Raw genomic sequence first — 22,717 nt, forward strand, 5'->3', positions numbered from 1 at the left:
AGCCGGCCCGTTTCAGCTCCCGGTGAAATATCTGCGCCAGCCGGTTGACGTTCGGATTGCCGATGAACTTGCAGAAGCTAAACGTGCGATTGTTGAGCGGAGCCTGAAATGCACCCTTGCCAATGTCGAACAGCAGTGCTATCCTGGACTGTTGCGTAGATGGGCAAAACATAGGGAGAGCTGGGTGAGTAAACCAACCACTCACTCACTACGTCAGCGTAAAGTACTTACCCATGGATCGGTTAGTGTTTGCAACACCGTTACCTCCGTATTGTACCGGCTTTCGGTGGCCGTATTATTTAAGCTACCGGTAGCGATCATGTACTTCATATCACCAATCACGTTTACCTTCGTCAGGAAGGGCACTATGATGAAGCCACTGGTCTGCGGAGACACGACCAGTATCCACTCGAGCAGAAGCAGTGCAGGCAAAATCCATCTGCAAGTGAACGACATCTCCAAAGCTGTTGAAATTGGAGTAATGTTGCAAGACTGTCCTTGCTGGAATTGTGACAGGGTTTGATACCAGTAATCAAATGCCATAATATTGCATCTCTTGCAATTCAACTGAGATTATCAAATGAAACATATGCTGTTTTCTTTTCATTCCATTTGAGAATTTGAATTTAATTGAGTGCATTGTGTCTAGCAGGATAATTAGTTAAATCACAGACCATTGGTTCTGCTTTTATTGAGGGATCTCGCTAAAGTGTACTGAGATCGCTTTCAGTACACTTGACTCTCTGGAATTGTAGATAAAGTTGTTTCTCTTGCAACAGACAACCATTTTCAAAATATAAAAATATATGTACTCAAGGTATGGAACCTTTTACAAGATGTAAAAGCGTTGCATTTTATTTGCAAATTTTCCAATGACGCAAAGAAGCAACTAGCAACTGTTTTTTTTATGCTGTAGGTGGCTATTAGCGAGAATTGTTTGAGGACGGAACACTTAAAGCTTAGTGTTAGAACGTGTTAGAAAACCTATATATTCCCCGTGGAGTGTGCTGATATTAGCGTGTCTGTTGGAGACAGTTATCTTGTCCCTGTGCTTATCGTGCACAATCGGTGAGCAAACCTTAGTGAAGGTACACAGCGTTATATGTTAGCATCAAACGTTTCATCCCGGTAACATCATTAGCATGACACCGAACAATCAATTGCAACAAATCCTAGCATCGACCAGCTCTAACAATCAATATTAAATCTGGTCAGTAGTTATTATTCATTCATAATCATCATCAATATTACCCTATGTGAGCGTAATTTCACCTTGATCCACAGTATTTGATACATTGTGTAAGCTTAGAAATAATATCGATATTCGTAGCTTTGTATTATGATCCCACTGACAAAAGTACACACCTACGCTAATTCGTGATCTTTTAGATCCGTTATAAAACAAATTAAGTTGTCTGGTGAATGGACTTGCCTAAGCACGGTATTTTGTAATTAAATTGAATCAATTGAGCGAATGAATGCTGATGAGCTTTTGCAGAAATTCTTAGAATCAATTAAGGTATGTCGCACCGACTTCTGTTCGATAGCAGAATAATCAAATAATAAAAACGCTGAAAGTGCTAAAATGTTGTAGTGATGTAGACATCTTGATGGGTTTACCAAAAATTGTGCGAAACAATGTGTGCGCGGTGTTTAACATTGATTTTATGGCAACAATAATGAAAGTATTGCACTGTGGCAACTGTATGTAAGTTATCTTCGATGGCTGTAAAGCTTCAAATGAGTGTTATGCGTAAAATCAAGTGTTTTGCAGATGATAGTTCAGAAGACGACTTCATGGTGAGGAATTATGTTAAAGTTAAAATTAAAAAAAGCACACTGTCTCACGTTACACCGATGACAATGTCACGACGTGAAAGGCGAAAGAGTAGCCAAAATCAGCACAGTTAAAACATTTCACGCGAAACAATTATGTAGGTATCCGTTTGTGTCCAACTGTTATCTTGTATGGTGGGATGAAATTCGATGAAATGCTACGTGCAATGCACATTTTTTGCCGTAAAACAGATTGATTACATATAGCCTTCTCATCGAATATCATCGCATTTTGGATGGACGGATCCACACCTCACGGTTCGGTGTGTCCAGACGCACGAAATGCTTTATTTGCTGCAAACATTTCAAATCATAACCCGAAGTCTAATTACACTACATAAATTTTACCAAAAAAAAAAAACATATGATTAGTTGACAGAGATCAACACTAGCAACGCATGGTTTTCGTACACTTGACTCTTTTGAACGAACCAAACCATCTGGAATCGTAGGTAAAGTGGTCCCCCTTTCCGATCGTGAGATCGAGAATGAAATCCGCCTCCCCGAAGAAGGCCGGCAAATGCATCGCACTCACACGGACGCCACGGTACGCATAGTGACGGGGTGGTATCGGACACTTGTTCGGCGCGTACCCGGCACGCTTCAGCTCGCGAAGCACTACCTGCACCAATCGGTTAACGTTCGGATTTTCCAGGAACCTGCACAGGCTAAAGGTACGATTGTTGAGCGGAGCTTGCAGTGCACCATTACCAACATCGAACAACAGCGCGATCCGTAACTTTATTTCGAAGGAAAGGCAAGGCAAACATTGATACAGTGCGAGCACAATAGCTCACGGCAGGCGGGTACACTTACCCATGGGTCGTCAATTGTCTTTAGCACCGTTACCTCTGAGTTGATGCGACTCTCCGTGGCTGTGTTTAGTAAGGTGGCGTTCGCCGCCATGAAGTACAATGTACATGAAGTACAATGTCGCCTATAACGTCCAGCTTCTTGACGAAGGGTACCACAACGTACTTATCCGCCTGGACGATAGGCGCAATAAGTATTGCTCCAGTAGTCAGTAGACATAGTAGGGCAAGGATCCATCTGCATGTCAGCAACATTGTACAGGTCGGAGAAGAAACAACCAAATATCTAAAGGAACACGCTTAATATACTAACGGGCAAAGGCCGAAATGAAGCTGCTGCAAATGAAGTAATCAAAATAAAATAAAATTATTTTGGATTTGAATTTAATTGCTTCACATTCGGCGGGTAATTAATACAAACGTACAAGAGATTATCTTTATTTTAATTGTATCATCATAATTATCATAAAGATTTAAAGAAAAATCTGACTCATATTATTAGGCTCGGATGTTGCTTTTTAATTTACGGCTACGGAAATTAATAACGACTGTTTGCGAAAAGCCGTGGGGATGGTATATTTTTTTCTACTCTATTATCCAAAAATCCTGAAATCGTTCCAGGTGCACTTACAAAAGCATTGTAAATATTTATTTGCCTCAAACATTAATATCAAAATGCAACTCACCCCATAATCTAGTGATATACTAAATTATACTACAACAACTTAATCCCCAACATGTATGATCGTTAGACAGATTGGCCTAGCACTAGCAGCGCATCGCTTTAGTACACTTGATTCTTTTCGATGCTCCAAACCATCTGGAATCGTAGGTAACGTCGTTCCCTATCCCAATCGTGAGATCGAAAATGAAACCCGCCTCTCCGAAAAAGGGCGGCAGACGCATCGCACTCACACGGACGCCACGGTACGCGTAGAGGCGGGGTAGTAGCGGACACTTGTTCGGCATGTAGCCCGCACGCTTCAGCTCCCGGTGCACTATCTGCACCAGCCGGTTGAGGTTCGGATTCGCCAGGAACTTGCACAGGCTAAAGATACGATTGTTGAGCGGAGGCTGCAGTAGTGCCCCTTTGCCAACATCGATCTGCAGCCCGATTCGTAACTTTATTTAGCGGGAAAGGAAGCAAACATTGATACAGTGGCAGTCGATGAAATGTAGCACGCAAGGTGCACCTCCGCTTACCCATGGGTCGTGCATCGTTTTAAGCACTGTTACCTCCGTGTTGATGCGACTCTCAGTGGCTGTGTTTTGTAAGCTGGCGTTTGTTACCATGTACTTCAAGTCCGATATAACGTCCAGCTTACTTAAGTAGGGTATGAGAATGTAGTTGTCCGCCCCGACGAATGGCGAGAGTGCCGCTCCAGTCAATAGATACAATGAGAAAATGCATCTACACGCCGGTAACATCAGACAGGTTGGGAGGGAAACAACCAAAATCTACAACGGACAAAACAACTATAAAGTGTAAAGAGTGTGATAGTAAAGAAAGAACAATGGCACTTGCACGTGGTAAATGTGAAATTAATTGTCGCTTAAATACATGGCACGTGGAATTTTGAGGAAGTGTGTACTAATACATCATCGGTGATTGAGTTGTTTTGACGTATTTTCTAATGATTTTGCGAGTTTTCATTTCGAGGACCAACCACCAGACGACAAGTAAAATCGCGCTGCAGGATAGATGACATTTCATGGATGACAGAATACCGTAAAATGCTACCGCAAACGATATCGAAATAAAGGTTTAACTAAGCGCTTTTTAAGTAATAATGAGCGTTAAATGTGAAACTAATTGATACTATTAGTTTTATCAATATAAATAAGTTTTTCCCTGATGAAGCTGATATGTTTGTTTGTCGCTCACTGTAAAACCGTGTTTAATAACAGATCGCATCAGAGGTAATCCTCTTCAAATCCAACAGATTTAGGTATATGATAGACTCATTACCATTACTCATTACTCAGAGTGGATCCTGTGGTACAGTCGTCAACTCGTCATTGGTTCAAGCCACATATGAGACGTACGTAAGATAGACTATGCTATGCTATGCATGATCAAAAATAAGCAACAAAGGTTTAAGACATACGGCAATTAACAGCATAACACTACCATGCAGTGGCGGATTTAGGGTGTCGGGAGCCCTAAGCGGTAAAACGAGTTGAGGTCCCTTGTTGATGTCGAACGATGGGAGTATTGCTGTCCATCATTGATTCAAACTCAGCGTAATGGTTTGTAATGAGGGTACATTACCCCCTGATTCCTCGACTACTGGCCTCCTAAAGTTTGTTTATTTATTCATTGATTAATAATTTAATTAATTAATTTAGTTATTCCACACCTAATCCCTAACATATTCCCCTAACATCTGCCGTAATCCGGTGTCACCAAAATTGAAAATTACTAAAATATTCTCTTTAAATGCGTTGGTCGTTAAATTAAAATCAAAGTGATTAGACCATGTATTGAATTGCCTTGTCATAGCTAGTAACGGCTCATTGTATCCATATAAGGTACGCCTGCTCTCACCAACAAGCAAGTAACGAGAGTGAAGAGGTCTCGAAGTCACGTAGATGTTGTTCTTCTCGAATAAACAACGTCTGATTCCTTTTTTTTTTTTTTTAGCAACAAATTAACATTGGTTTACCTTAAAACGATGTTCGAGCGTCTGTAGACCAAGCGGAAGGCAACGTGAGCGATAACCTATCATGGTTGTAAGTCCTTTGAATTGGTCGCATATTAAAGCAAGTCTTGGAAACTTCCGTTGTATTGCCTCTATTGTGTTAATCATTAAGAAAAACAACGACATAAGACTTAAGACATGACTAAATTATCGGAATTGTTGAAAGATAAACGTCGTTGTCTACGTGTAAACAGAAATTTAAACTAGAGTATAGTTTAACGCCTAGATCACAAACTTTCTGATGACGATCTAAGACACTGCCTAACAACGAATAAGTATACTTGATCGTTTTTTCAATTCTATGAAACGATTTAATAAAAAAAATATCAAGGGCTAGCTCTAGATCATGATTTGACACCAAGTACCAAACACCAATTATTAGTCTCTTCGTCCGTGGGGCTCCTATTGGGCACAGAAGTTGTCGATGAGACTACTGTACACAGTGTTGTATATGCTGGAATTACCATCCACGGGGCCCTTAAATTGACGGGGCCCTCCGCGGCCGCTACCGTTAAATCCGCCACTGCTACCATGATAGCTCAATGTTGATATTTCGACTCTCGACTGAATTGTGGTTACTTACCTCTAGCACAGCCTCTTGAAACAGGACAACTGTTTGCTATGAACTTCCCAACGTCGATCCCTGTGGGGAGTTGGAAGCTTCTTTATTATCTATTCCCGATTCCATCTATATAGGTTCATCAGTTCGCACCAGTTCAGCAACGGCTAGTTGAGGTACATTTGATGCCGTTAATGAACCCATACCAGCGGCTGTCAAACGTACGTATATTAGCGCTTCCTAGCAAACCGTTGATGTCCAGCATGAAGTCTGCCCTGCCAAAAAATGCTGGCAAACGCATTTGTCCGGTGGTAACGTTGCTAAACTTGTAGACATCGACCGCTATTGGGCAACCGAGCGGCATGTTTCCGTGGCGTTTCATCTCCCGATAGACGATCTGCACCAGTCGGTGCGTTTCCGGGCTGCGTATGATGGTGCACACGTTGATCGTTTGGTTGTAGAAAGGTGCCTGAATCGCACCAGCTCCTAAATTAAGCCAGAGGACAATGGATATCTGTGGTAAAGGGAGAGAAATGCGGTGCACGTTAGTGCGGTCAAATTTCACCGAGTCAGGCCAAATTTTACACGAGGGTTTGCAAGTGGCTGGATCACATCCATGTCAAGATCGATGAGGTTCTCATTTGACGAGGATTTCACTTGTGCCGTAATGTTTAGGTATTTTAAATTACTCGTCATTTGTACGCGTGTAATAAAAGGTATCAGCTTGTACCCAGGCAGGGCCACGATCATAGAGGCTGCATTGAGCACTAGGAGTAGATATAACAGACTGCGATGAAACAAAGACATTGGATTGGTTCGAAATTACACTATGGTTTGACGGTACTACTTTAATTCGCAAGGGGTAGTCGTTCGACCAGATTATCGGGTAGTTCTAACTGTAATCTCTGGTCAATTACGAGTCCTTCAGTGATGATTGATTTCAGCAATAACATTTCTGCAGTAGTTATTATCAAAATGGCGGAAGTTAAGGCTAATTAGCAGATGATAATACAACAAAAAGGATTTGTAAAATTTATGAAATTGTGTAGAAGATGATAATCAAACACATTCACACTTGTCTCAAAGCTTTTTGCTTTCGAACTCTCAATCTATCATCTCTCGCTCTGATCTGGATGACGTGGTCTAATACCGTTGAAGATGAATTCGGTACGAGAAATACCATGTATTTGCGCTGCCTACAAGAGCTGAATTTCTAACGCCAAATCCAACAATGTTTGCTTATCGATTTCTATTGGTAGACCATTTTATTTATTCGTTTCTTAGTTTCTAGTTTCGTTGCACGTGGTTTGTGAGAGCTATTGATTTATAGCCTACCATCGGGCGTTCGAGCAATCAGCACCGACTCGCAGAGCTGCATTTGACACCGCGAATGTGCCCGTAGCAGCGTCCCTCAAACGTGCGAACCTTACCCATACCGATAAGCCCGACTGCTTCCACCATAAAGTCCGCACGGCCAAAAAACGCCGGCAGTCGGACCTGGGCCGTGTGTATATCACGATATTTGTACAGACCGACCGGGATGGGACATCCGCTGGGTACGTTCCCATGCTTTTTCATAACCCGATACACGATTTGCAGAAGACGATGCTTATCGGGATGTCTCAGCAGGCTGCAGATGTTGATGGTTTGATTATAGAAAGGTGTCTGAAACGCGCCAGACGCTATATCGAGGAACAGGACAACGATTGCCTGGTGGTAGAGGAAGAGTACGTAGAGTATATAACGATCGTCAGTAGGGATGTTTACGAATATTACCCGAGGATTGTGAAGCGGTTGAATCACGTTCATATCGATATCGATGAGATTTTCCTCCTCTGTGGTGGTAACCGTTATTGTTATGTTCATGTACTTTGGATTATCGGTTAGTTGCACGTGTGTTATGAAGGGTGTAAGCCTGTATCCGCTGAGGGATACGATCACTCTTACTGCATCAAGAGCTACGAGCAGATTGAGCAGCAGTCTTCGATAGTAGAAATACATTGGACTGGTAACTACGAACAAACATGTACTATATACATAATATTGTGAATATAGCTTTATCGGCATTGGGTCTATCGGTGATGCTTAAATGCAGAGAAGTATTGCCTAAATGTGCGATCAGTACAGTTGATAAGCTTGACGATTAATTCAATAGTGCGTGAAGGGTAATAAGAACAACTATATCTATTTGCAATCCTGTCCGGCCGTAAAACGCTTGCTGTATCAACTGGGCAGTGATCATACCAAAGTTCATGTTGAGACCGATTGGAATGGAACATTCGCAGGATACCTTGACATGTTCATCAATCCAGATAGAAACTATTGGTTGTGTAGCATGGAAGAGATAGGTGTGTGATCATCACCGAGATGTACAAAAAATGTAGGCTCATGTATACATTTTATTGTGGATCTTCAAGATCAAGATCTATCAAATTCGCATTAGATTTTTAGTTACTATAAGCACAATCTTCAAGTACTTTGGATGTCATATGATAGGGTCAGGCAACTTTAAGCACAATAATCAAGTACTTTGGATGCGATATGATAGGCAGCCACTTTCCCAAACTCGATCGAATTCGGGAATGATCGTAGCGATTGTCAAATTGACATAAAATGGTAGATTCCTTGGATGATTTTTAAACATTTTGCTATATTGTACGCATAACTGAGCAGGATACTCTTGAAATAAATTAAAGCAACCGTTGTATCTAGGCAATGGCAACTATCTTTCCTTTCCGATCGAGTTTGGGAAAGTGGCTGAGGGTCAATCCCCATTAATGATCCACCTACTCATTTCAGACTATGTTAACGATCATGTTCAGTTAGTCTAGAAGACTGTAACGTTAAACGAAGTGACAGTTTTATTTCGATTGCGCATTTTGTGTGTTTAATTTGAAACCCCGTGTGACATTTAAGAGCGAATGTTTAAAGATGGTATACCCCGGCGTCCGCTACCTGCACTCTCAATCACGTTTGCTTGTGATTGAAATGCATCGGACAGAAAGACCATAGCCTGCCGGATCTTGTTTAATCGTCAATTGGTACTCTTTTCAGCCGACCGTACCATCGGCTGTCAAAGATCAGTGTTTTCTCCGGTCCTGTCCAGCACTTCACCGCCAGCTTAAAGTTCGTTTGAGGCAGATACACCGGGAGCCGCACGTGGTTAAGGGTGGTATTGCGGAAATGGAGCTGCAAAGGTTGCACTGGACAGCTGGTAAGCACTCGGCCGTGCCGCTTGAGGCTATCAAAAACCATCTTCACGAAGCGCTCGTTCGGGCGGTGCAGAAATGCACAAAGGTCAATCGTACTTTCGTACAGTACGTTCTCCATCATTCCCGTGCGGACGGAGTAGCGCGACTGAAGCTGTTTGGAGATGTACGAGAGAATTAAAACAGAGATGTGTTAAAAGCTCTTGAATTTCATCGAACAGTCGAAGGGAAGTGTGTACCGTTAGTGTATTGAGCTTCTCGAGGAAATTAACGACCAAGTCAAACGTAGAAAAGGGTGCTGTGGGATATCGGGTCAGCGTAACGGATGCGTTCAAGTAGCGCGTGGTGGCCGTAACATCCGCGTTGGTCAGCATAATAAGCATCTGAAGCGAAGCAAAGCAATCGAAGGGGATTTTAAAATGTACTAAAATGTTCGCTAGATTTTACAGTAAACTCACCCGTTCCGGTTTTGCAGCTTCCGTCCCCGTCAGGTACGCAAGCAGAACGAGCAAGGTCGTTGCCGCGTTCATCGTGATCTGTGCTACTGTCGGCAGCTGTTTGTATGCAACTGTCGTATTTGTGCTGCCTGACGGTGGACATTGTTTTATCGATGCTATGTACAAGCGGCGTGCATAGATTATTCGATAAACACTGCTTCGGATAGAGACATGTTCTTTTATTTATACATTTTTAATGAATCCACGTAACCGTGACAGATATTTATAAACGCCATTTAGACCAAAGGAAGGGTGGGTGTACAGATAATTTAGAGTGTTTTATTTACTGTTAGTTTCATTCGATTAATCATCTTTTGTTTTCTTCATCTACAAATATAGACTGCACACCGCCGGACGCAGATAAAGCAATTAAAAGGCAATCTGTAGGGTTATACGCCATACATGATACATGCCGAGCCTATAGCACGCATCAATTACACAGATACTAAGGCCGACCGCGAAAATGACACCTATTGCTTGATTGAAAATATTAATTACTTTGCCAGAGTGATCGAAACGATAGGCAGATGTTGGTAAAATATACAAGTTGGGTAATTATTGCTCCAGGAAAACCAATCCTTTTATCTTGCCAATTTTAAATTGGCTTACACTTTTTGTTTTTGAACATGATGCAGCAGAATTTTGCGTCCGAACCTTTAGCACATTAATATTATAAATACGACATTGAAATCGATTTTCTATTGAAGGTTGGGACGGGTAATCTTCATCTTCCTCATCACCTTGGTACCGGACTGCAAGTGATATAACAGAATTGTGTTGTCCTTCGTTTCAGGGAAGACGTAGTGAAAGTAAAATAAACTTTGTGTCGTTTATATATGTCGTATTGTCGTTGGGCTTGAAAATGAAGTAAAATCGTTACTTTCCATTTTTGGGTGCAAGTTTCCATATGAAGAATAATTTCCCTTCAACATTTGCTTCTCAAGGGATTGTATGTTCAACAATTGCTGAATATTCGATGATAATTACTTCTTTCTCGAGGCTTTAAAATATTTAATGGATACTAGAAAGGCTTTCCCGTACACCTGAACTTTACTACACATTCTCAAACTTCGCCAGACTACCGTAAACGCGTGCTTCGAGAAACAGTACCTTACGCGCTTTGGTGTACGATTTGAATGCGATATAGAAATCGGTCTCTGGCAAAAAGTTCGGCACTGACCATGTGGACGGCGTTATGTTCATCATTATACCCTCGCCAGCTTGAAAAGGACAGTTTTGCAGTTTGCTGACCTTCACGACGGGATCGTAAAATATGCGCACCAGCCGATCTGTTGGCGGTCGTCGCAGTAGCTCGCAGCAGTCGATCCACCGAGAAAGGATCGGATTTTGTATAGCGCCATTGAACGTTCGCAGCGAGTAGGTGAAGAATGTCTATCAAAACCAAGACGTAAAGCAGTTCCTGGAACGTGAACTTAGAAAACAAAACGTGTCCATACTAACCTTCGCGTCACGCATTTGATGCAAAACTGACAAATACGCCAAATAGGTTTTGTTCCACTCGGCATTGCCTTGTTCGACGAGCGTGAAATTGACCACCCTATCGTTGGCCAGGAATTCTTTGTGCGTGATGACAAGCTATTTAGGAGATGGCATCAAACAGGAATATGATCAAAAGCAGAACGTGCATATGCATTTGGATGTTTTCTGCATACCCTGGTTACGGTTGTGATGGTAGATACCCGGCAAGCAAAGAGAAAAACGACAATAAAAACTTCAATAAGTTTCATTTACGATCGATCAAACGAATGTACTCAGTCACTGAAAATGGACTAAAAAGGCGCAGAAGCGAGTTATTGTTTTTATTACCATTTTATTTTTAGTTAGAAGGAACGTTTAGGGCGTTGTGCTCAATTTTTTTTTATTACCGTTTATCAGCAATTAAATTATCGTTGATTGCACAGATTGTTCAGTGAATAGCTTGAATGAGAGCGTTTATCGATGAACGGCGTTTACTTAGTTGATTTTACTTTTATTTAGATGACTGCAGGAGAGTAAAACATTCGACTAGTCCAATCTATGCGGTGTAGATGTGAAAAGACTTGAACATAGAGAACCTTTAGCTCTGGCTAGTTTTACTTGGACAATGCCGTGATCCCTTTACGACACCTACTGATGTGATATTGTTGGAAGTCAGCTGAACGGCTGCTGAGATCTGGCACGGCTTCACTAACTTCCAGGCTGGATCTCGAAAAACGTTCACCAGACTGTCGTATCTTGAGAATAAGTTTCTGATCTGCTTAAAAGAGTCAACCTCTGGTAAGCAGTCCGGACACATTATCTCCAGAGATATAGGAAAAGTTGCGTGCTTATTGTGCTTGATGATTTGCTTTTAAAATTCATTTCCTTGGTGGTCGCTGCATAAGCCTAGATACCGATTGTATGGTTGCAATAAACGAAACTACTAAAGATTTGATAAAGTCTGTTAGTGGCCTGGATCTATTACGGGGTCTATATGGGTCTAAATGAGAGAAAGAAGAAAGATTATACCTTTTCTGCAATTTTTATTATAATTCCCAATTCATTTTGATCGGTACAGACATAATGGACAAAACTGCAATACACAGCTAATCTTCTTGGAGAGGGAGGTAATGTTCGTGTAATAGGAATTTAAGCAACAGGAACCAATGAACGTAACTACTTCTTATTATTTTTGTCTAGCTGCAAGCGGTGGCATTTGAAGTAACCTACAGAGAGTCATCTAGCAATTGACGATTTTTGGAATATATTTAAAAAAAATCATGTTAATTCTGCCTATTTCATCAACGTATTTGATACTCACCGCTTTCGTACATGCTACACCATACGCTACTCTACAAACGCAAAGGTTACGTCCGTGGCTTTTGGAGATCTTTGTTCATAACGCGCACCAGCTTACCGTAGTAACGAACTTCAACGACCGGCTCAAACAGTGCACCTATTTGATAGATGTTTTCAAAAATAAAACTACTCTCGGGGATAAAGCCCGGTATCTGAACGGACGTGGGTCGCAGGTTACGTATGTAGAACTTTTCGTTCCTCGGGATCGGGCACTTAGTCACAAAATAGTTACCCTCTTCTTTCAATCTATCAAAGATCACCTTAACGAGTCGATCCCTGTTTGGGTGCCTGACGTAGGAGCATAGGTCGACCGTACGCTGCACGAGACGAGACGAGTCACCGGATCCTGACACGACGTAATAGGCCGCCGCCAACTGTGGAGAAAGAATGAATGCTCCACAAATGTTCCTATGTATTCCAAGTGTACCGACAACCACTTACCTTCACGTCTTTAACCTCGCGCATTATTTCCATCTCCATCGAAACAGTTTGGTTAACGAAGGTATTCGGCTTGTTTAAGGTGCAGGTCAAGTTGATAATACGTGCGTTGAATTTACAATCCATTTTATTTATAATGGGTACAACCTGCAAAAAAAAAATAGAACCCACAAGAATGAGATCATTGAAACCCGTAACGCACGATTGAATGTTTTACGCACTGTCACAAAACCGTTGGATAGGCTGATATTAAGCAATACTATCGTTAAAATCCTAACCCAACAGTGCTCGTTCATGATGGAAGAATGTCGATGTACTGATTGGCTTTTTCGCAGTCGAGTAGGTGAAATGTTCGAAACGATCTTGTTCGAATTTATTCCAGCTCTGGAACATTCTGAAATTCGAGTTGTAATAATTGTACTGTGTACATCAATTATTTTTCGTTTTGCGTGCTAGGAAAATCAAAAGTAGGAAAATCAAAAGCAGCTTATGTGATTTTTTAAACGTATATGAGTCAAAACGGATGATTCTTTCTGTGGCAAAATGACTCATCTCGTCATATCGATCCAACTGATTTGGACCAAGTAAAACATGTTTTGAGAAATTATATTTAATTGCCCGTTTAAGAGAATAGCGGTATAGATCGAGTGAAAATCCTTATACTACATGGATCCATGGATATGTGAAAGAAGTGATCTCTTATAGTTTGATTATTAATTGTGACTTCTGATACTCATTGTACACCATTAGGACTTTTTATTATGCACGTTTACCCTCAACAAACTTCCGTACACGCGCGATTCGAAGATGATTTTCGTGCGCGCCCTCGTGTACGTGGTAGCTTCGATGTAGAAGTCATTCTCCGGTATGAAATTCGGGACGGGCAGTATGGACGGCGTAATGTTTAGCAGCATATTGTCGCCGGGCTTGAAAGGGCAACGAATGATTCGGCTGTGCTTAACGAGCGGATCATAGTACATTTTGAGCAGTTTTTCCTTCGGAGGTCGTCTAATAAGCTCGCACGGATCGGCCCACCGAGAGATGATTGGATTCTGTATCGCGCCGTTGAATGCCCGCACAGAGTATGTGAAGTAGGTCTACAATGAGGAAGAAAGAGCAAATGGTTTGGTTTGGTGTCGACGGTAGCTGTTAGCATTTGGCAAATAAAATCAAACGAAGCGTACCTTCATGTCTCTTATTTCGCGCACTGCTTCTAGGTATGCTAGATACGTGACATTGGTTTCATGGCCGCCCGTTTCAACCAGCGAATAGTTGACCCACATTTTATTCGCTAAGATTTCTTTGTGTGTAACCACGATAAGCAACTGTTGGTACGCAGAGACAAATCCATCAATTTGGCGTGTCTTAGTTTATTTAAGTATGATTTTTGCTTACCTTCCTTTCGCATGAAACGAACGTTATCCAACAAGCTCCTAACGCTACAAATATGCATACCTTATAGGACAGCATCCTACGTCTATTTGATGGAACGTGGTGCAAAATAGTTTAGTTTAATGATCAGATTTTAGCCATGCAAAAATTTCAGAATCATCGAGAACTGTGCGCCCATTGTACAATAATTGCATTGCGAACGGTGGCATTAGAACAGAACTAATGACGACAATAAGTCCAGTGCAGCAAACAGTTCAATGAAAGCTACTACAGGGAAATTATCTCGACCTGACCATTCCATTTGGGTTTCAATTATTTAGTATATCTCTGTGCAAATATAGGTACAGATCACATTATTAGCTTAATTGTTGTGACGCTTCACCACCACTATTAACAGATAGTAAGCCTGTGTATCTTTCTGTGTAAAAGCTTTGTATTTTATAGTGTATTCATCAATTCATCGGGATCTTAAAAGTAATGTTTATTGGCTTGTAAGACACATAACTGGGTAGTGAAAATCGAGAAATCGTAACTTGCAAGGGATATTATTATGCACAGCTTCAATTCTTCCCTTTTGTCGCAGACCATCGTTCTTTCACCTGTTCGATTTTCACAAGACTACCAAACCAGCGTGTTTCAAACGCCAGAAGCACTCCCACCTTGATGTATGTTTTAACTTCAATCAAAAAGTCTGTCGCTGGAAAAACGCTTGGAATCGGCCAGGCGGATGGCGTGATATTCAGCACCATGGTATCACCACGCTTGTATGGAAAGCGAGGTACTTTGCTGTACTCTTTGATAACGTCGAAAAATATTTTAATTAACCGATCGCTATCCGGGCGCCGGAGGAATGCACAACCGTCGATCCACCGGGAAAAGAGTACATTCTTGACCGCACCGTCTAGCGCTCGGATGTAGAAGACGAACAATGTCTGAGATAAAGTAATAAAAATTACTATTATCTAAAATTACATTTAGATCATGCTCACCTATAGCTTGGATCGTTGCATTTACGTACTTCTCGTTACCTTTGATGTCGTAGTATTCGACAACGGGGTACAGCTGTGAGGACTAAACGGACAACAACAGAAGTCTGAGTAAAGCTAGGAAACGATCGACGTATGTCTAGAGTATGACGATCATCACTCACGTTGCACGTAACAGGACAAACATACCAAAACGCAAAGGTTGCAAACAAGCAATATTGAAAAGATGACATTTTTATAGAATAGATCAATTCACTTAATACTTATTGGTGTTGGTTTATCTTTTTTTTTATCTGAAATAAATATAGCTGGTAGATATTTTTAGTGGGATATTGTTGTAGCTAGACACTTCTATGAGCAATCTCTTGGTTATAAAACAGTTTTTTCATCGGTGTTGTTTTGTTTTTCGGTGCTGTTGGCGGATCCAAATGATGAGCGATTATAAATGATCGTAGATGTACAGATTGTGGGGGCGATAAACTCGTAAAGTGCTGTGCTATTTAAATTGCCACCAATCATTTTCACATCATGTTCTAGAGGAATGACGTAAAAGGAAATGAATATTAAACGCTTAAATTGAAGTATGTTGCCTTCAATAAGTTTATTACATTTGGACAGCGAAAGATGTGTCAATCTACTTGCTTGCGCTTTTTTTTGTAAACATGGTGATTGATTGACTTAATTATGGTTATGTAGACTATTGTTGTAGTGTTAAACATACTGAAAGCGAGGGTAGAACTTTTTGTGTGCGTTCTAAGAAAGCTAACGACACATTTCACCAATAAAATACTTTATTTACAAAGTCCATCAAGTCAAGAATGTCATGTTTCCTAATATTAAAAAAAGTGCTAGGGTAAGGTGTATGGTCAAGTGTCAAGGTTCATTCTGATTTATTGAACACAAAACGATTACCAGTGGTTTGATTCAATTAATTTCTGAATATTCGTCAATACAACATCAATTCATTACTTATACATAAAAATGCTGTGCGTAGTGTTGCGAATGAAACATTGCAAACATAATCCGCTAGAGGTCGCTGCAACAAAATGCGAAACATGGACATATATCGAACTTTGAAGTATTAACAACTACTACTGCTTTCGTCTGCCACCTTTTTTAATTTTTTCCGGCCGCATCAAGCTACCCTCCCAGTGCGTCTCCAGGATAAGCTCCGTGCGTGCTCTGGTGTACGTTTTGGCTTCGATTAAGAAATCCGTTTCCGGGATCAGGGCCGGGATGGGCAGAGCGGACGGCGTAATGTTCAGTATCATGATGTCTCCCGGCTTAAGCGGACAGCGAGGAATTTTGCTGTTTTTCTGCACCGTGTCGTAAAACGTCTTCATCAACCGTTCCCTATACGGTTGGCGAACAAACTCGCAACCATCGATCCACCGCGATAGGAGCGAATTCTTTATCAGGCCGTCCAGTGCACGAACGGAAAGGGAAAAGTATGCCTAGGGAAAAAGATAAAACAGTGTCAAAGCTATCATGTAGATGCGACGTCCGTTGAGCCAAGAAGGGGCCAGAAATGTACCTTCAAGTCTTGTAATGTTCGATAAATTTGAAGCTCAATAACGTACGTTTTGTTCCATTCAACCTCTCCCAGTTCTTGGATGGAACAGTTTCCATACTTTTGATTAGCCTGGATATCATAATGTGTAACGATTGGGTACAGCTGTTGTTGGAATTGAATTAGTTTGAAATCGCATGCTCTAACATCTTTTCATGTATTATCTTACCCTCATGTCGGATGTAACGAAGGATATCCACCATACTCCAAACAATAAGAACAAGCATCCTTGGTAAAGCTGCATGTTAGAATGATCCAATACTTTAAACTGCTAGAGCTACCAAAAACGAACAACAAACTGATTGTTTCTTCTTCATGTCTCGGTTATAAGCGCGTTGCGAGCATAATTCAAAACAGATGAAAACAACGCTGAATTGTTTACTATTATAATTATTCGGATGTAGTTATGGTGAGCATGGTCATGGTTGAACAAAAAAGAGAAGCTTACCAGCATTCAAACCTTCATGGCTGTGTGAACCTAGTAATAAGCTTTGTTAAATAAAAGGTTCTGATAAACATTGAATGTGTTGCATGTATTTATAGACAGTTAATGGTCATACGCATCAGTTGGTTTGAAATAAAATTTCCTCTAGTGAAAATTGGACGGTGGTTAACATAGAACAGCTAATGGTTATTAAAACAGTACAATATAGTTCAGGTTTGTTGGCAAAATACACTGCGATATTCATTCTAGATTTTTTCAACATATGCTCAAAGATGCAAGCAGTCCTTGTACCATACAAGATGGGGGATGGGATGTGACTCTTGTGTGTAGAATATAGGTTAACATTCTACAGTCATTGTTTGATCCATAAGATATCTATACGTCATACATCAGGCAAACAATAGTAAATGGAAAAAAAATATTTAGCTCTTAAATTGTAGGCCGCGAAAAATAATCTGCCAATAATTGTGCTGTTAAGCCGCTACTAGAGCGAATACTACAAAATAAAAGTTCTTGATGATTCTGACCTTAGAAAAGCATATTGTAAGTGTATTTCAATCAGATTTAATGCGCCCTTGTTATGTTCCTTTAACAGTAACTGTTGGTTGGTAGCTACAATATTTTTATGTAGTCTTATCAACATTAAACATTCGCACCAGTCTACCGTACCAGCGCGTCTCGTAGATAATATCCGCACCCGCTTTAGTGTATCCCTTATTTTCGATTAAAAATCCACTCTCCGGGACGAAGCTCGGAACGGGCAGCATGGACGGCGTAACATTCAGCATGATCGTTTGGCCCGCCTTGTAAGGACAGCTACTTATCTTACTGTACTTTATGACGGGATCGTAAAACAATCTCACTATTCGTTCAGTGGGCGGCTTCCTATATACCTCACAACCATCTACCCATCGGGAAAGGAGCACCTTCTGCACTGCACCATCGAACGCCCGTACCGAGTAGGAAAAGAATGCCTAGGAATAAAACACTGTGGTAAACATACCTTTCCGGAAAGATGTAGGTATGTTAGGGGAAAATCAAAACCTTGAATTCCTTAATGTCACGCAGCGCTTCAAAATGCAGCAAATATGTTCGGTTCCACTGGCGATCGCCTACCTCCACGATCGTTGCATTCAGGAACCTTCCATCCGATTGCAATTCTTTATGGTCGATAACGGGAATGAGCTTATGTAATAATTGTAAAAAATAAATAAAATGAAATAACTGTTTTGCTTTATTGTATTATAAGATACCCTCATGTCCAGCGCCCTCAAACAGCTTGCATAAAGGGCTAGAATAAACAAAACGATAATGGCTTTCATGTCTGCTGATTGCTCCAGTGTAGCTAGCAGCTACAGCTATACTAACGATGATGAGTAGAGTTTGGACGTGGTTTCAGTTTGTATTCGTGTTTGCAAAAAACTGTAAAAAGAAGATCTTTTTGTCAGTAGTCCCTAATTAGACCATTATCATACATTAGACCTAATTATCATTAATTAGAATTATTATTCTAATTATAAGACATTAGACCTAAGAATACAAAAAAGAAAGGATCGAATATTAACAACCTGCAGTTGATAAGATTACGTTTTTTGCAATATTTTAGATGCAATTTGTATAGTAATGGCAATTTAATTGCTGTGTAAACAAGAACAATACTGTTCAACGTACTGTTGACATGTTCATGAAATTCAGTGATCTTTATGGTTAAATGGCTAATATGACAAATGAGTATGTAAGACCTATACCAAGGAATAACACGACAAGTCTCCAAGGAATAACTCTCCGGGCTATAGTTAATTCTTACTATTAAATGTGTAAAATGAAACTCCTGTACCAACGTATTTAATTAGAAACAACCAACGGTCAAATGTCAAACTCGCAACGTAAAAGACGCATTCGCATATAGCTCAGTGTATTTTCTTGAAAATCGCGCTGTTTATCATACTATTTTCCGGTTTCTGTATAATCACAGTATTTTGGAACACGGTTCCATTATCGTTCAATAGTGCGTTTGTCTCTGCTGACCCAAAATACTCCCGTAAATTTCGTTTTTCGGATCGCATCTGAGTTCGCGCGTCCTGACCGCCATCGCTCTTGTTGCTGCAACGACAACCTGCATCGTTCCCGCAGAATGGCCCGTATTTGCAACGCCTGCACCATGGAAATTGCGGAGGCATCTATCAGCTGCTGCCTGTGCGACTCTCCATTTCATCAGCGCTGCACTTCGGTTCCTGCTGATCTGTTCCAGCGCATTTCGGAATATAAACAAATACACTGGTGCTGTGTTGGCTGCAACAACGTTTTTATGAATCCGCGCACCAAGTTCGTAAAAGATGCAGCCATGCAATCTGGCTTCCAGGCGGCAATTACAACAGTAGCCGAAAGCATCAAGACCGTTATGGAGCCTTTGACTAGTGAAATCAAATCTGGGTTTGCACGGTTGAGCCAACTTGATCTAAAAACTCCACGTAGCAGTCACCCTCCCGCAAAAATTCGTCGCATAAATCCATCCAAACGTTTGTTTTCTGATGTCACTAAGGACAATCACGCATTGTTTACATTCGGTGCTACGAGCAATCAAAGAAATAGCCAAAACAACAATACGGAGCGAATTGTCGATATTCAACGCAAAACTCATGCACCACCTGTAATAACTGGCACAAAAAAGGATATAGCATCTTTTCCTATCAAAATAGTTCCCGCTCATTCAACGGTGCAAAAATGCGCGCTGTATATTTCCCGGCTCTCTCCCGATACAACCAGTGACCAAATTGTACAAATGGTCAAACAAGCTTTATCGATTGATGATGCTACTGCATACTGCCTTATTCGCCAGGGTACAAATACAGCGACACTCTCATTCCTGTCATTTAAAGTGTTAGTGCCTTTATCACTACGTGACAAGGCTCTTTCCCCCGACACCTGGCCCCTTGGCCTGTCAGTACGTGAATTCATTGACTACCGAAATCAACAACCGGGTGCAAATTTGTGTCTACAACCGCCAATGGGTCTCTCCACCCCTACAACTTTGCCTACGGTGCTAAATATTCGATCACCGCCACTGCTGGACCACACAATTTTATCGGCACACACTCCACGCACTTCACCAACACCGTAGACCCACTAATATTTTCCGGTATTCATTTCACGCGCATTGCACACACTCACAGTCACACAAATAATCCTGACATGACTCATGAATCGAGGAACACTGGCGCTGAAACAACTTTAGTGAATGTTAATTGCACTTACCTGACGAATATTCTTCCAGCAACAAACGATATTCTTTCTGCTGAGGCAGTGCTTGACGAAGGGCGCACGCAGCTTGATGATCGTGAGACCAAAACAAACCATCGCCATAGAACGGACACTACACTCACACAATCGCATGACTATCATGTCAAGCCTACAGGGGTCGCCTGCCGTAATAATCAAGGACGAACAATGACGAATAATGACCTTAGCATTTATTACCAAAACGTTCATGGACTACGCACTAAACTTGAGGATGTGTACATTGCTTCTAGTGAGCTTGATCATGATATTATTGTTCTCACAGAAACATGGCTTGATGATACCATACTTTCGCAGCAAGTAATCTGTGACAAATACGCTATCTATAGAAGCGATAGAAATGCTAATAACAGTGCCAGACAGATAGGTGGTGGTGTCCTGATTGCTGTTTCCAAACGTCTCAAATGCCTTCCTGTGCACACCAATATAACGAGTATCGAACACTGCTGGGTTAAAATCCTGTTGCCTTCAAGTAAAATATCTGTCGGTGTAAGTTACATCCCTCCTGACCTTAGTACAAATACTGCAACTATGACTGCTCTCGACGAGGCTCTTGATAGTGTGAGTGTTTCTATGAACGACAACGATACGATGTGTCTGTTGGGTGACTTCAACCAACCAATGATCTCCTGGCGTGCTATCGATAGGCACTATGAACCCGCGTCATCCATGCCTGGTCAAAATCGCTTTTTGGATTTGATAAATTATCATTGCTTAAAACAAATCAGTGGCATAGTAAATGACCTAGGAAGGCAATTGGATCTTGTGTTTGTTTCAAATGATCTTGAAGATAGCGTGCCTGTGCAGTCAGTCTATGTCTCCCTTGTCGCGATTGTTCCGGTTGATAACCACCATCCACCATTGGAAATCAAGCTGCAGTTTTCCCACACTAGTTCAGACGATAATTCCGGCATAGTCTTGCCTGGTGCTGTATCTGCTTATAATTTTGCCAGAGCTGATTTTGTTAGCATAAAGCAAGCGTTGAGGGACACTGATTGGACTGGACTTCGAAACATGGATGTAGAAGCTGCTTCTGAATACCTTACGTCAGCAGTGTCAGACATTATTGAGCAATTCGTACCTAAACGAATATTTACAAATTCTCAACCATGGTGCACTAGATACCTTAAAAGGTTAGAAAGAATGCGTCGTTCTGCGTATCGTATATTCAGCCGTACACGCAATGAAGCCGATAGAAGCAATTTCCTGGAGGCTGCAAGAATCTTCAAGTTTCATAACCGAAAATTGTATGCTAATTACATTCGCCGTGTCCAGATATCCATTCGGGCATGTCCAAAATCATTTTGGAACTTTATGGACCGTAAGATGAAACGTACTTCCCTCCCATCATGCATGACACTTGATGGTCGATTGTTTACTGACACGCGAGAAATATGTAATGGTTTTGCTGAGCTGTTTGCGCGTAGCTGCACGAGCTTTCCCGAACAAAACCAGAAGGTAGAGGAAGCGTTACGTTTCGTGGCACAAGACTCCGTTGACATTTTATTGCCTTCTTTTACTATCGATGATGTTCGTTCAATGGCTTCAAAGCTGAAACCCTCCTTAGCCTCTGGACCCGATAACATTCCGGGAATAGTTATCGTATCATGCATCGATGAATTGGCTTCACCACTAGCATCCATTTTTAATAATTCACTTCGCACTGGTATCTTCCCTGACCTATGGAAAAAGTCATGGATATTTCCCGTTTACAAAAAAGGCGACAGAACTTCCATCTCAAATTATCGAGCTATTTCGATGCTATGTGCTCCCAGTAAGCTGTTCGAATTATTAGTCCATAAACATATAATGTTCCAAATGTTCCAAATAAACGTCCTCAAAGATCTTGCCTCATAAATTGCATTATTCCCTATTGGTTGTGTATTTCAAACGGTGTTAGGTGCACCCAGGCTATATATGGCCAGTACTGACTCTTGGTCCGGTTGGTAGTAGCAGTGTTTTTCTATATGTTCTTGTTCACATTGAACATTCGCACCAGCCTACCGTACCAGCGCGTCTCGTAGATAATATCCGCACCCGCTTTAATGTATCCCTTAATTTCGATCAAAAATCCACTCTCCGGGATGAAGCTCGGAACGGGCAACATGGACGGCGTAACATTCAGCATCATCGTTT

General features: G+C 41.3%; 2 protein-coding genes across 4 annotated transcripts; both read right to left on the reverse strand.

Moving 5' to 3' along the window:
• Window positions 1-11,514: 11,514 nt before the first annotated feature.
• LOC120903251 lies at window positions 11,515-20,626 on the reverse strand. 3 transcript variants are annotated; one of them, XM_040312550.1, is made up of 5 exons: window positions 20,540-20,622; window positions 13,113-13,285; window positions 12,895-13,038; window positions 12,416-12,827; window positions 11,515-12,334 (listed from the first exon to the last, which is right to left on the reverse strand). In XM_040312550.1, the coding sequence occupies exons 2-4, from the start codon at window positions 13,185-13,187 to the stop codon at window positions 12,462-12,464; spliced, it is 585 nt and encodes a 194-aa protein (XP_040168484.1). In that variant the 5' UTR covers window positions 13,188-13,285; window positions 20,540-20,622; the 3' UTR covers window positions 11,515-12,334; window positions 12,416-12,461. The 3 variants fall into 3 exon arrangements, with proteins under 3 accessions (XP_040168484.1, XP_040168483.1, XP_040168485.1); XM_040312549.1 differs by having other exon boundaries at window positions 11,515-12,827; XM_040312551.1 differs by lacking the exons at window positions 11,515-12,334; window positions 12,416-12,827; window positions 12,895-13,038; window positions 13,113-13,285 and adding exons at window positions 15,907-16,723; window positions 16,804-16,944; window positions 17,009-17,116 and having other exon boundaries at window positions 20,540-20,626.
• LOC120903252 lies at window positions 17,556-20,362 on the reverse strand. The gene is made up of 3 exons (XM_040312552.1): window positions 18,538-20,362; window positions 18,329-18,469; window positions 17,556-18,258 (listed from the first exon to the last, which is right to left on the reverse strand). The coding sequence occupies exons 1-3, from the start codon at window positions 18,604-18,606 to the stop codon at window positions 17,908-17,910; spliced, it is 561 nt and encodes a 186-aa protein (XP_040168486.1). The 5' UTR covers window positions 18,607-20,362; the 3' UTR covers window positions 17,556-17,907.
• Window positions 20,627-22,717: the final 2,091 nt, after the last annotated feature.

The sequence above is a fragment of the Anopheles arabiensis genome, chromosome 3 (genome assembly GCF_016920715.1).
Source record: "Anopheles arabiensis isolate DONGOLA chromosome 3, AaraD3, whole genome shotgun sequence".
Classification (NCBI taxonomy): Eukaryota; Metazoa; Arthropoda; class Insecta; order Diptera; family Culicidae; genus Anopheles; species Anopheles arabiensis.

Coding starts and splice junctions, on each gene's coding strand:
- LOC120903251 (XM_040312550.1), bottom strand. CDS start 13,187: ATGAACGAGCACTGTTGGGTTAGGATTTTAACGATAGTATTGCTTAAT. Junction 13,039..13,112: donor TATCCAACGGTTTTGTGACA/GTGCGTAAAACA, acceptor TTTTTTTTGCAG/GTTGTACCCATTATAAATAA. Junction 12,828..12,894: donor GCGAGGTTAAAGACGTGAAG/GTAAGTGGTTGT, acceptor CTTTCTCCACAG/TTGGCGGCGGCCTATTACGT.
- LOC120903252 (XM_040312552.1), bottom strand. CDS start 18,606: ATGAAAGCCATTATCGTTTTGTTTATTCTAGCCCTTTATGCAAGCTGT. Junction 18,470..18,537: donor TGAGGGCGCTGGACATGAGG/GTATCTTATAAT, acceptor TTATTACATAAG/CTCATTCCCGTTATCGACCA. Junction 18,259..18,328: donor GTGACATTAAGGAATTCAAG/GTTTTGATTTTC, acceptor TTTTATTCCTAG/GCATTCTTTTCCTACTCGGT.